Source organism: Periplaneta americana, chromosome 3 (genome assembly GCF_040183065.1).
Source record: "Periplaneta americana isolate PAMFEO1 chromosome 3, P.americana_PAMFEO1_priV1, whole genome shotgun sequence".
Taxonomy (NCBI): domain Eukaryota; kingdom Metazoa; phylum Arthropoda; class Insecta; order Blattodea; family Blattidae; genus Periplaneta; species Periplaneta americana.
Window position 1 is genome coordinate 161,234,127 of NC_091119.1, and position 15,405 is coordinate 161,249,531.

Here is a 15,405-nt window from a genome sequence, read left to right on the forward strand (position 1 = left end):
ACCCAGTTACTAACAAATATATTCTGTTACTAGAACAAAATTAAAAATAAATTTCTAAAATGGTTATATTACAGACTTTATAATGATTATCCTACCTGTGAGAGTTATGCTACAATGCTTCAACATTTCCATTTTACTTGTTTGCATATTCGACGAAATTGTCAATCTTTAAACTTTCTTCATAAAATTATTAACAATAAGTTGGACTGTGTTGGTTTATTTTATTATATAACATTATATGCACCTAAATTTAAAACGAAATTTCGAAATTTGTTTTACATACCAAGAACAAATACTGAATCCCACAAAAATCCCCCAGTTTTCCAAATGTTACAGTTATACAATAAATTACATCCTCATCCGAATGTTGATATTTTCAATATGAATTTCTCTAGATACAGAATTATTTGTTATCATATCTTACAGAATATTGTTGTTAGTTAATTTGAAGCTACTTTCACACCTTATCTCAATTTCTCTTTTTTTTTTTCTTTCTCTTATTTCTATTTTGTTTCAGTTTTTAATAAGTGTATGTTTCCTTTTCCTTGTTTATGTTTTATAAATTAATTTGTTAGTCGTGAACATTGTAATTGGGCTTTGCCTGTTATGTTCAACAACAAATGAATAAATAAATAAAAATAAATAAAAAAATAACTCGGGGACCCTTCGTAGATTACAATATAAAAAATATGTCAGAGGGCTAAGCTTCTGTCTACGTGTCTGACTTCTGTGCCATTTCTTTCACTGCTCTGTATTTCCTACTCGTTCATTGAAGTACGACAAAGCCCAATTAGAATAAGAAATACTAGAAAAGCCAGTATGAAATAGTGCTTTAGGTACTGCGTTGTCGTAAGTTTCCTGTACTTAACTCCTAAAAATAAAACATATTCTTCATTAAAATTGTTATGAATGCTTAACTTCTGATCTCGGTTTATAATACGTTGTTCTTTATGCTGTATTCATGGTGATAATGGTTGTTGTGGTTGGATACTATGGTTATGAGTATTAGTGTGGTGAGTGTGTTGGTGCTGATGATGATAGAGCTAGTTATATTGACAGCATGGTGGTCGTCGTATGGTGGTTGTGGTGGTGGGATCTCAGTTATGATTGTGGTTGTGTTGTAATCGTGCTTATGATGGGTTTAATGGTAGGATGGTGGTTGTGATGTTTGGATCTTTTTGTGATGATGAAATAGTGATTGTGATAGTGGAGTTGTGGTAAAGTTTCGATAGTGATTGTGCTGGTTATTGTGATGGTGGAATGGTAGTAGTAATGGCAGATTATTGGTTGTGACAACAGAATGTTGATTGTGATAGTAGGTTGGTGGTTGTGATGGCGGGATGATGGCTATTTTTGTAGGTAATGACTGTGATTGTAGGGTTGTGGTTGAAATGATGGGATGTTAGCTGTGATAGTGAGATTGTGGCTGTGATGGTGGTGTTATAGTAGTGATGGCAGGATGATGATTGTATTAGAAGAATGGTGGCTGTGCTGGTGGGATGGTTATTTTGATGGTGGGATGGTGGTTTTGATGATAGAATGGTGGTTGTGATGGTGAGTGGTGGTTGTGATGGCGGGATGGTCATTGTGATGATGGGATGGTGGTTGGTGATGGCGGAATGGTGGTTGTGATGGTGGGATGATGGTTGGGATGGCGGGTTGGTGGTTGTGATGGCGGGTTGGTGGTTGTGATTTGGGATGGTGGTTGTGATGATGGGATGGTGGATGGTAGTTGGTGATAGCGGGATGGTGGTTGTGATGGTGGGATGGTGGTTGTGATGACGTGATGTGCTTGTGATGTTGGGGTGGTGGTTGGTGATGGCTGAATGGTGGTGTGATGGTGGGATGATGGTTGTGATGACGTGATGTACTTGTCATGTTGGAGTGGTGGTTGGTGATGGCGAGATGGTGGTGTGATGGTGGAATGGTGGTTGTGATGGCGGGTTGGTGGTTGTGATGGCGGGATAGTGGTTGTGATGATGGGATGGTGGATGGTGGTTGGTGATGGCGGGATGGTGGTTGTGATGGTGGGATGGTGGTTGTGATGACGTGATGTACTTGTGATGTTGAAGTGGTGGTTGGTGATGGCGGGATGGTGGTGTGATGATGGGATAGTGCTTGGTAATGGCGGGATGATGATTGTGATGGTGAGCCGGTGGTTGTGATGACGGGATGTAGTTGTGATGATGGGATGGTGGTTGTGATGGCGGGATGGTGGTTGTGATGGCAGGATGGTAGTTGTGATTGCGGGATGGTGGTTGTGATGGCGGGATGATGGTTGTGATGGCGGTATGGTGGTTGTGATGATGGAATGGTGGTTGTGATGGCGGAATGGTAATTTTGAACATGGGGTGATGGTTGGTGATGGTGGGATGGTGCTTGTGCTGGGGAATGATGGTTGTGATGGTGGGATGGTGATTTTATTAGTAGAATGGTGATTGTAATGGGGGGATGTTGGTTGTGATGGTGGGATGGTGGTTGTGAAGATGGGATGTAGTTGTGATGATATGGTAGTTTGCTGGCGGGATGGTGGTTGTGATGCCGAGATGGTGGTTGTGATGGTGGGATGATGGTTGTAGTGGTGGCGATTGTGCTAGTAGAATGGTGATTCCGATGGAAGTATGATGATTGTGTTAGTAAAATGGTGTTTGTCATAGCGGGATGGTGGTTATACTGATGGAATAGCGGTTCTGATGACAGGAAGGTGATGGTATTAGTAGAATGGTGGTTGTACTGATAGAATGGTGGTTTTGTTGGCAGGATCGTGATGGTATTAGAACAAGGTGGTTGTGATAGTGAGATCGTGGTTACAGTGGTTGGATAATGGTTGAGATGGTGATATAGTAGTTGTCGAGGTGGTGGAATGATAGTTGTGATGATAAGATAGTGGTTGTGATAGTGAAGTGGTAGTTATGGTTGTGGGATGGTCGTTGGGGTGGTAAAATGATATTTCTGATTATTAAGATGACGATGACTGTCGTAGGAAGGTGCTTATGGTGAAGATGATGATTATGGGGGCATAATATATTCATTATTCCTAAACTGACATGCATTTTCTCTCTCTGTATTTCGTGGCAAATTTTAAGAGTACAGTCTTAGAAAAATTTTTGTCGTACAGATACTTCATAAGTCCCAGAAAGGAGGTAGTGCGCATGATCAGAGGACGAGCGACCTGGTTCGCAAGAGAACTAGTTGAAGTCATAAAATTAGTTTTGTTTCGTTGTATGCCTGATCAACGTAATGCCTCCTTTCTGGGACTTTAAAGTATCTCTACGACCAAATGTTTTTCTAAGACTGTACATTAAAATTGGGCATTACTACTTTCCTGCAAGTGTCTTGTGTTTTCAAAGTTACGTTTAAAATGTCATTTTTCAGTGGGCCCTGAATACATCTACATTCGTAAGCGAAACTGAATGAAATCCTACAACCTACACAATACTTTCAATTGGCTTTCTGAAGTGGCCTAAATATACAAATACAATATTCATTATCGACACATTTACAGCATATGACAAATTATACTTAATGATTGTATCAAATTGAAGTATAAATTAACATTTTTATTTCAATTTGTTTACTTTCATCATATGAATGTTTATATAATCCTTGAACTCGGAATATTTCTAATCATTTCTATCTATTAATATCAATTATTTTTCTAATATCAAGCTGTTCGTATAGTCCTTTACACACAAATCATGTTCTTAGCTTTATGTCATTCTTTTCAAACACTAAGAACCCATCATAATCAAGTAATTCTTGTATGGTTTATGCATTAGGCCTAAGTATGTACCATTGTACTACGAGAAATGCACAATTTGGTCTATGAAATCAATTAGTTATGAATTAAAGTTTCTTACTACTCGTGAATATGTTATATGATCTTGTTACTCTCTACAAGCTAGAGATCCATGATTGAAAGTCCACGTATTTCTAGTCAGAAACTTGTTGTATATGTGATAGCGTTATTTCCTAAAATTATTAACATGTTGAAGGCATCATACCAGAACTTTAATTTTTCAATAGAGCCATAAAAAGATGGAATGATCTTTCCTTTCCGTGTCAACACTAGGTACTTTCTTTAATTCTTTCTCGTGTCCATTGTACTTCTCAAACAATTGTTTTGAAACATAAAAAGGTTCCATTACCTAATACCATAATAACGCAAAATTTGTTGATACACTTTTCTGACATGATGCCCTCGATATGTTTCATACGCAATATTCCTTGTACATAGATAACATTTTACCTACATGAATGTATCTGTAGTATATCCTACATTTCATACATAATTATATATCATATATTAGCACAAACACTAAAAGTATAATTCGCAAAAGAAATGGTTCATGAACGTACATAAAATGACATGTTTTGTGATGTGAATACATTTTACATAAATATAGTATATTCCATTTTCATTTTTAATTCAAAGAAAATTAAAATCCTCTCATTATTTTAAGTAAAATTCAACCTACTTTGTTTTTGTTTGTTTGCTTTCTTTTTCTCCAAAATTATGCCGACGCTATTTCCAGATGCATGACTAAGAGCATAATATAAAGAAGACTGTCAGCCAGTTCTGGTTCTTCTTCATTTGAATTTATTCATACATCTTACCTAAAAGTTACAGGGGATTTTATAAGTGGTACAATTGAGGAAAATCTTGGCAGATTATCTATCACATTCTAGAATACATCGAGAGGTGAATTGGAAGACACACGGTAGGATTTTCAGTACCAAAATTGATGTATTGAAATATTAGCTCCTCAAATTATTATGTAAGGAAATGTCAGAGAAAAAATCATCTCTGTCCTTTCATATCATTAGTATTTGCCACTGAAGCTACACACATTTTAATGTATGCTGACCATAGTTGATCATGGACCAGTACAAAAGAAATTGAATGCAAAGCTACTTTTGATTATGGTTCAGTTATTAATAGGCTACAGATTATTAAATGATACAGTATTATGTTGAAAATAGTGCTTGAAATAGTGCAGAATGCAACAAGATATAAAAATGTAGCTAACAAATGACAAACGAGAGTTCTTCAAATAAACTGGGTTATTGTTTGGCATCAAATGAAGTTCTACTTCCCCATTTATTGTAATTTATCATGAAATGTGAAAACATGAATGATTTCTTTGTTAATCTGTAAAAAAAATATAGTTTTGTAATGTTATTTATACACGCTTTAACATCTATGGTCATATCGCGTGTGTAGAATCGTTGGCTATATTAGTAGACCAATAACTTTTGTTGAGTTCTTGTTTTTATTTTCTTGTGAAATAGATGGCTTGTGTTCATATAGCTGATTTAGATTTTATTTTAAAGTTTATGATATTAGTGATGAAAGCAGTTATGAATCATGTTATATAACATTCAAATCCTGCATTCGTCTTTGTGATTGAGGAAAACCATGAAAACCCCGAGTCAGATTGGTCGACCATGGGGTTTGAACCCGAGTTCTCCGGAATGCGAGTCTCAAACGTTGCCGTCTGAACTACCTCGCTCGGACGTGAATCTAATATATCACATTCGTTTCTCCTTCATGTTTTATCACGGATGATTGGATCCGAATCTACTTTGTTTTAAACACATATTTCAGTCATCCAATTAACTGTAATTAATTAACTATAATTAACATTTTTCATTAAAGATCGTTGTAATTGCCTTATAATTTTTATTAATTCTAACATATTAGTAATAAAAATATTGATTTAATAGAGCAAATGGACACATTTTTTCTCCACAGAAGACTGTAATACCGTTTTCTTGTATAATAATTAGGAAAGCTATTATTCCAATAAGGCGGCCAGATAGCTCAGTTGGTAGAACAGCTGACTATGGACTGGAAGGTCCGGGGTTCGATCCCAGGTAGTGACAGGATTTTTTCTCGTTGCCAACCTTTCAGAACGGCCCCGAGGTTCACTAAGCCTCCTATAAAATTGAGTACCGGGTCTTTCCCGGGAGTAAAAGGCGGTCAGAGCGTGGTGCCGACCACACCACCTCATTCTAGTGCCGAGGTCATGGAAAGCATGGGGCTCTAGATCCATGCCCCCCAAGTGCCTTCATGGCATGTTACGGGGATACCTTTACCTTTTTTATTATTCCAATATATTAGTTTTAGCATTAAATTCCCTATAGTGCGTGTTACAATTCACCACTGTATAATGTTGTTGGATACCTGTATTCATGTCATGCACAGCAAGAATATAACAGCGATTTTAGATGTGTACTGTCCACTAAGTTATAATTGGCTGTCATATCTCATTGTAAATTATATGATCTTTCTGGACTGATGGACGTATTAGTATTGAAACTTATCGCTCGTTATTGAAGAAGCCATTCAAACTTTCCTGAATATGTTGTAATCGCTGTTCTATAGCATCCAGCCTGTCTAGCAAATGCGTCTCTGATACTTCAGACTTCTTATCAATAATATCCATTGCAGCTTTCAAAACACTTCTGTCCATCTTACAACAACCCCCAGGAATACCACAACAGTCTACCTCCATTGCCATGTCATAATCTGGTTTTTTCTTTGGGTAAACTGTGTTAGGAAAGATGAAAATTCTCTGTCCAAGATTAGGAAATACTTTCATTTCATTATTTGGTAAAGAATGTGGAAAGAGAAATACATTTTTAAATAAGTTCCTTACGAACTTAAATTTAGGATTAATGTATCTTGGCCAACAGCAACACCTACTGCTCCCGCATGTGCATGACAAAGGATCACCTAGAAGCATAGTCTCGAAGTAAAATATAGTTTCAATCATGGATTCAATACTGACTAGTTCCGCATCATTCTTGATGGCTTGTGTATCACTAACAGCTAGACCATTAAGAAGATTAACCATTACTAATGGTACCAAAAACACAAAGAAAATGAATAATATATAACTTATGATGGGCACAAGTTCAAATGGAATACTGGAGATGTCAAATTCTCCCATTAACATAATAGTTGTTCTGAATAAAGACCGCAAAGGCTGCTGAAAGAAGTTGTCCTCATCTTCACTGTCTGATTTTGTTTCGTGGAAAAGTGTATAAAATCCAAGAGCAAACGCGATGATGAGAAGCACATCCCAAATCAGAAATTTTAAGTAGTTGCACAACACCCTTCTCATCATCTCATTATATGTAGACAGCACTTGAATATGACCGATCTGCAGGAAGAGTTCAGTCCAGGCGAGCAGAATAGCAGTGGAATCAACTGGTCTGATACAGAGATCCCCCCACTCCTTTGACAGAATAATCACTGTGAAAATGATGAGTAGTAACTCTATGCAGTTCTCAAAACTACAGAAATATCTTCTGGGCGACATCACCATCTGGAAAAGCTCTCGCAGGATAAGAGCTGATAGCAAAATACTGATCAAGATCCAGTCTACCCCGATGTGTTTCGATTTGGCTTCGATAACCACATTTGGATTTGAAACGTTTACATCTTGCTTCGAACAGTCTCTGAGAATGTGAAATGTCAGCAATGCCACAAAAATAGAATAAAATACTAAATTAGCATAGAAAAAGACCCGAATGTGGCTCCACTTGAGGTGTAGGAAGCTAAGCAGTACAGGATGAGTGAGTAGTGGTCTGAGATCTTGAGACTTGCTGATGTAGTGAAGTGGATACAGCTCTGGAACTGGTTTGTGTGATTCAGGTTTAACTTGGCCCAGCTGCCCACTCTCCTGAGATCGAAAATGTTGCATATTGCTGTCACTTGAAGGCGGTTCTAGGAATCCATACTTAAAAGTTAATTCGTATTTGTCATCTCTTCTGAACTTTCCATTGCTATGCAAGCAGTCATCCAAGAAGCTTCTTAAAGTCATTGGATCGATATCTGCCAGCGGTGAATATCCAAAGTGATTCTCAAGGCCAATGTATGCACCATTCTTAAGTAGAGCCATGGCGTAATTCTGGTCTTCCTCTTTAGCAGCGTAATGCAAAGCAGTGTTGCCATTTATATCTGTGGCATTAATCTGTAATTTCAGGCTGTCTTTTCTCTCTAACAAAATTGCGAAACATTTCTCGTAGTCACTAATTTCTGATGGTTTTTGATCTTTATTTTTGACTACAGCATGCAGAAGAGTTTTGCCATCCACAGTTGCGATCTGGGCCTTACACTCCAATAGCAGCAACAAGATGTCGTAGTACCCTCCTGAACAAGCAAGGAATATTGGAGGTTTCCGGTTGGTTGGAATTGTGGCATTAGGATCAGCCCCATTGGACAGGAGATATTTCGCTATATCTTGAAGTCCATATTGACAAGCATACTGCAGATATGTAAACTTTCCATCATCGGAATTTATTAATGCTTTTTTATCAGCTAATTCAAATTTTGACTTAAAAGTGTCATACTGTTTGTAATATAAATACTCAAACAAAGTTGTGGCTTCAATATCTTCCTCTTCTGCGAAGCATTCTGTGTTCGAAGGTGGCAATTCTATATCAGGGAAATATTCGGCAATGAAGTCTCGTGTAGATTTTCCACTCTGTGCATCTTTATTATCTAGAGAAAGACGTGATTTTCCGTACCTCAGAATACTTTCTACTGCTAGTTTACTTTTACTGAGTACTGCTTCCTGTATCGCAGAACGTCCTTTCCTGTTACGCTTGTTGATTTTCATGTTAGGCTGGGTCATGAGCAACGAAACACATATTTCCATATCAGTAGCGTTCTTCGTGAAATTCTTAGCAGCTAAATGCAAAGCTGTGCAGCCGAAGTTATCTTGAATGTTGACATCGGTTCTGCTGTCATGTAGCAGTGCAGCTACTGCCTTGTAGTTGCCATTTTCTGTTGCAACGTGGATTGGCGCTTTATTGCGAACGGGGTTGACGTGGTTCGGATCTGCATTTGCTGCCAGCAAAGCTACAATAAAATCTTCTGAATCTTGGTCCTTGCAGGCGAGGTCTAGACAAGTCGCGTAATAAGGATCGCCATATTGGTGGTCCGGGTTCACTACTCTCTCACCGTCAGTGTCGTATTCCTGGAGGATGTTGCTGAAGTGTATGGCATTCCTGTCCTTCAGTGCCGTGAGCAGCTGAGATTGGAAATCTGGTGGTCCGCAAGCGATGCACACGTCCTTATTCTTTGCCATGTTTCCTGAAAATAGATACAAGTCTTCATATACTTAGAGATATTTAACTGCCAAATATACAAAAAAGTACTTGTAAGTTTTTAGTTCATCACAGATAGGAATGGATTTCATGACTAAAGAGCACAAATGGGGTGCGTATTGAGAAAATACAAGTTTACTCTAGCGAGTGTTTTAATTACATCACGATTGTGGGTGGAGTTGTACCTCTTAGGTACGCCGACTTTACGCTCACAACTCACTAGTAGTGGACGTGATTTCGTAGCATTTATTTACCATTTTTCGGCAGTTTTTTTTTTTTTTTTTTTACTCCCGTACTTCTACACTTGCTGGCACATTTCTTAACTTCCTCTTTTAGTTCCTTTTAGTGCTTGTACACTACTTAGAACATTTATTTACTTCCTACCGTAATTCTTCTCATTCTTCCGTACTTATTTATTTAATTTCGTAACATTTTTATTTACCTTTATACCAAAACATCGGTAAGATATGCCGAAAGCAAATCTCTGATTTGAAGCTGGCAGTTATTTGTAATTGTAAGAATTTATATTGGATATTACTTTGCGAAATTGACTAAAATAATGATTTATCAATGTCTTATTTTAAATTCTCCCCTGCAACATCACTCTTTGTAGAGAGAAGTTTTTCGCAGTATAAACACTGAATATTGTAAGAGGTTCACCTCTAGGCCCTAAATCCCTGATGAAATATATTGTTGTTCATTGCAACAAGTGCACTATGAACGAGGGGAAAGTAATGCAAAATAAGATACTATAGAGTTTCTATATCTGATTAACGTATCTATGCTTATTATAATGTTGTAACACACTAAATTGTACATTTTGTAAATAAACATAGTAAGCTAATGTGAAATGTGAGCAATAGTTAGTTTAATATTTTAAAGTGAATTCGCGGAACATAAATAAATAGCTCAAACAACTATACCGCCAAGCTTTGTATGAGGACAGTACACTGCACTGCCTTATGTGCTGCTCAACATAAAGTAACAATAAATATAACAAAAACTTTCCGACATTTGCGATGATTATCGGTTGGTGGTTAAAATATCCATTTCAATACGTTCGCAAACAGAAATGTCCACTAGCAAAATATCCACTTACATAAATGTCCATAAAAATTAAATGTCCACAAATACAATGTCCACTTATATAAATGTCCATAAAATTAAATGTCCACTTATGTAAATGTCCACTTGGTTAAATGTCCACAAATGTAAAATGTCCTATACATGTGATCATAATTTTTAATGTATAAAAGCACAGAAATCTCAAATTTGCAATGAACTTTTTATTCCATCTCTTGATCTTGACCTTCCTCTTCTGGCTCTCCATGCATTTCTAAATGATAAGATATTGCACGAAGGTAGCGTTTTATATCATTCCTGTCTTTGTATCTATGATACCTCTGACGATTGCCTCTATCCGTTCTTAGTTTCTTTGGTATGTTTTATTAACTGGAGACCTAATATTTCCTTGAATGAAAGTGATACGAAAAACCTTTGTATAGTAGAATGTTTTTCCTTTTTTGTGACGTGATTTCGTAGCATTTATTTACCATTTTTCGGCAATTCTTTTTTCACTCCCGTACTTCTACACTTGCTGATACATTTCTTAACTTCCTCTTTTAGTTCCTTACATTCATCTACACGTTTTCACTTCTTTACACTACTTAGAACATTTATTTATTTCCTACCGTAATTCTTCTCATTCTTCCGCACTTATTTACTTAATTTCGTAACACTTATTTACCTTTATACCAAAACATCGGTAATATATGCCGAAAGCATGTAAGTCTCTGATTTGAAACTGGTAGTTATTTGTTGAATTGTTCGGCCCTCAACACCTCTCTACGGATAATTTTAGCGACAAGTGAATACTTTTATTACACCCGTGAAGCTAGTTTCCTTAATTATATATATTTTTGTTCCGTAATTGTAAGAATTTGTATTGGATATTGCGTTGCGACATAGACTAAAATAATTATTTATCAAATATTTTATTTTAAATTTTTATGGACATTTATGTAAGTGGACATTTTGCTAGTGGATATTTCTGTTTGCGGACGTGTTGAAATGGACATTTTAACCACCAATCGATAATTATCGCAAATGCCGAAAAGTTTTTGTTATATTTATGGTTACTTTATTTTGAAATCACAACGCCTGTCAATTACTCACCGATAATTTTTAATCTATAAACACACAGAAATCTCCTATTTACAATGATTTTTAATGTAAAATGTCCTATACATGAGATCATAATTTTTAATATATAAACACACAGAAATCTCCCATTTATATTATTCCATCTCTTGATCTTGACCTTCCCTTTCTGGCTGTCCATGCATTTTTAAGTGATAAAATATTGCAAAAAGGTAGCGTTTTATATCATTCCTGTCTTTGTATTTATGATACCTCTGACGATTGCCTCTATCCGTTCTTGGTTTCTTTGGTATGTTTTATTAATTGGAGGCCTAATATTTCCTTGAATGAAAGTGATACGAAAAGCCATTGTATACTAGAATGTTTTTTTCTTTTTTGTGAACGTATTATTTCAGCCATTCTGTCACTCTTGATTTAAAATTTAGTACGTCGTTTAGCAATCTCAATAAAACATTTCACATTTGTAGTCTTTCTCCTGGTCACTGCTTCTGTAAAAAAATTATTATGGATTTTTTTCCAATTATGGACATTTTATGGGCATTTTCGAATGTGGGCTTTTTTATACTGGACATTTTGTTGTGAACATTTTTGTATATGGATATTTTTCACTGGACTCTTTCTCTTAGATATTTTGCGTTGGACATTTTCGTTTGTGGTCATTTTTCCTCTGCTCATTTTGAAGTGGACAATTTAACCTGTAAGCTGATTATCACACTGCTGTAAAATGATTGTAACGCACACGAACATTCCATAACCGGACAATATTCTGAAAAAAAAATAGAAAAATTACCTGTCACAATTTATAAATGTCTTCCAGGGTAAAACAGTTCACTTATACTGAAGCCAGAACTCTTGACATGAAGTCCGCTTGCTCTGTAACAAAATAGATAATATTACTTATTTTATGAATTCGTTTCTTAATGGATACGTCTCTGCACATCAGCAGTTATTTTAGCTATTAGACATGTTATTACTATTTCAGTTTTTCAAGTTCACACAGACGAAATATGTAGGGTAAGCTGGGGCAAAGGTGCGCACTTAACACTTTTTTGCTTTTTCTCTGCTGCTTTTCTGGTTACATGACAATGAAAATTGTGGACAGCACACCTAGAATCATACATTTCATGATGTCATAAGTTAAAGAGTGATTGTATTATGTACTAAAATTATATTTAAAATAATGTCACAAAATGAAGAAAGGGTATCTTTTGCCCCAGGCCTGCGGTAAACATCCTATTGCTATGGGGAAAAATTCCACACATGTAGAATAGTACATTATGCAACGAGCCTATAATGGTAGTAATTAAGACGAAAGTATGTTTATGAAACATCGATACTTGCGCTTTCATATTGCTACAATAATAATAATAATAATAATAATAATAATAATAATAATAATAATAATAATAATAATAGTTTTATTTTCCCTGGCAGAGTTAAGTCCATCAGGCCTTCTCTTCCATTCAGCCAGGATCAAATCACATATAAAAAATACATGCCGGTATACAAATATTAACTTAAAAATAATAATAAACATAATTAAGTAAAAAAAGAGAGATTGACTACATATACACAATCAGTATTAACTTTAAAATAACAATAATAAAAATATAGATATATAATAAAAAAAGAGACTGAATACATAATCACAAACAGGAAAATACATCTAGTATACAGTATTAACTTAAAAAAATGGTATTTTCTGATTGGTGGAACACCTGAACTTTAATGAATAGGTGTACTTTAATGAGTTCCATTAAAGAGCTGCTACCAGGTGTATAATTACTACATTCCGACATGGTCGAGCATAAACTATCATTATAATAGACTAGAGTTGAGTTATAGTATTTATTTGTCAGGTAGTGGCATTCATAACTGAACTATATTGATCAGAAACTGAATGTACAAACTATTAACCTTCAGCGTAGTATTGAGCTATACTCGGTGATTTGATTTAGTATAGGGGTGTGTTGTGTTATATCACTCTAGAATGGCTCAAGGAATACAACCCAGCAATGTTGCACATTACGTTACAAACATCCTGTAGATCTTCGAAAATTATCTATCCAAGGACACTCAGTGAGTATGCAATGGTTAATTGACTGGAGAGAGGAAATCTTAAATTTAATCAGGCAATTATAAATGTCTAAAAGAAATGTGTAAAAATTGGAGTCAAACACACATGAAAACTGTAAAGGCTGGTTCACAACAAACCGGGAACAGAAACGACAACGAGAACGAAAACGGAAATAATGTTAAAATAACTATTGTGAATGCTCACATTTAAGTACAGTAGAACCCCAATGTTCCGTCATCCTATTAACCGATTGGTGGATTATCCGACTGTCTTTCTCTCTCGTTCTTTTTTTTTTTTTTTTTTTTGCTACAGAAAAGATGTGAATTACTGTACATTATATTAGTACGATTTTTTTCTACAGAGCGTTTTTTTATAAATTTTACACTTATACAGTATGGTCTCCTCGTCGAGGGGCCGTACTATCTAACTTCTATGCAACAATATGTCTTCCACAGGTGTCAAAGGAAGACGTGTTGTGCTACGAAAAAAAGTGCAATTAATTGAGTGGTTTGAGAAAAGTGAAACTGTGGTTCGTCTCGCATCAGAATACGAAACAGGAATTACAACTGTGCACGATTTAATGAAAAACAAAAAGTGTATAAAGTATGTGAATCTACAACATTAGATCTGTACTATTCCTATCTTTCCACAGACAGCCGTCATAAGGAGTTTTGTCGTTGAAAACCAGATTTAAATTAAAGAACTTCTCATCTGATATATAACGTGATAAAACAGAAGACCACGGAGGAAATTACGAAGCTGTATTATGCACTTAATTTGTGAAAACTTATATAGTTCGGATTATCCGATTTTTCGATTAACCGTTCACTCCACCCCCTTCATTACCACGGATAATAGAGGTTCTACTGTACATGTATTTTAATATTATTTCCGTTCTCCTTCTCGTTGTCGTTTCCGTTCCCGGTTTATTGTGAACCAGCCTTAAGCAGTTGACCCTTCATATTTAGCCGGAGAAGCTACATGAAAGTCTGGCAACACGTGTTCCATCTTACAGACGCTATCTGATCACTCGCCCTGCTGTGCGGTAGATTGCTAGCAAGTTGCCAGTAATTTTCTCGACTTCATGTCTCACGTAAAATGGGTTCATGCATCTATTTGCACGGAAGCGTCGCCGCCTGACTCCGTGTACGATGTGTGTCTGCCAGCTACTGGCATCTTGCTGGCAGACTCTCCCTCGTAATTATTGCAATCAACAATCCAGGCCACAACTCGTCATGCAACATTCCTACTAGAAAACTCGTTACGCTGAATACGGTAATTGAAATAACCGTTAATGTGTTATGCTGGATAATTTTCAAATAAACGTCACTCTGTGACATTTCAAAAGCAACTGGATTCTGATAACATTGAAATGCTAAAAGTAACCGTTAAAATGATATACAGCTTGTTACAACAGCAAAATAGTCACACTTACAAATGCCATTTTTTGTCATAATTAAGATTTTTGAACACTGTAAAGTTAAAGAATAGCCTATGTCTAATTAAAATTATCTCTTACTTTTGAAAGACATTATATATGATCAGGGGCAGGCATTTATGGAGATTAACTTTATCATTTGTGTTTTTTAATATTGGTATCGGTGGAGATTGTTGAAGATTGAATAATTTCTAGGAACGCTCTACCAACTGAACTACCCCAGGAACTATACACGACACCGTCACAATTTTTCCTTTTATATCCACACAACTCAAATGAGCTGACAAGACGCCAGAACTCAACTATGAGTGCACACAATACTGTGTGACTTAATTTGTGGCTTTCTGTTAACATACCTCCAGTAACGAATGTATTATACAAATCTCAAATCTGGCTTTCAGGTAGTAGCTCCCTGTAAAGCAGGTTTGAATAATTTCAAGGAAAAATTGTTCCGGAGCCGGGTATCGATCCCGGGACCCTTCGCTTAGCGCGCGAACGCTCTACCGACTGAGCTACCCCAGGAACTATACACGACACCGTCACAATTTTTCCTTTTATATCCACACAACTTTGATTGATTGATTGATTGATTGATTGATTGATTGATTGA

At 36.1% G+C, this 15,405-nt stretch overlaps 1 protein-coding gene and 1 non-coding gene across 3 annotated transcripts in view; both read right to left on the reverse strand.

Annotated features, from left to right (window-relative positions):
- Positions 1-472: 472 nt before the first annotated feature.
- LOC138696779 (transient receptor potential cation channel protein painless-like) overlaps positions 473-15,405 on the reverse strand; it is a 96,363-nt gene continuing 81,430 nt past the window's right edge. For both annotated transcript variants that reach the window (XM_069822177.1, XM_069822178.1), the window contains exons 3-4: positions 12,071-12,153; positions 473-9,106 (exon numbers count right to left, since the gene is read on the reverse strand). In XM_069822177.1, coding sequence (XP_069678278.1) covers positions 6,324-9,101 — 2,778 coding nt within the window. In that variant the 5' untranslated portion in view covers positions 9,102-9,106; positions 12,071-12,153 and the 3' untranslated portion in view covers positions 473-6,323. The remainder of the gene's footprint in view (positions 9,107-12,070; positions 12,154-15,405) is intronic.
- Positions 15,245-15,318, reverse strand: TRNAS-GCU (transfer RNA serine (anticodon GCU)). Its single transcript has one exon. It is a non-coding gene; the product is annotated as a tRNA-Ser (tRNA).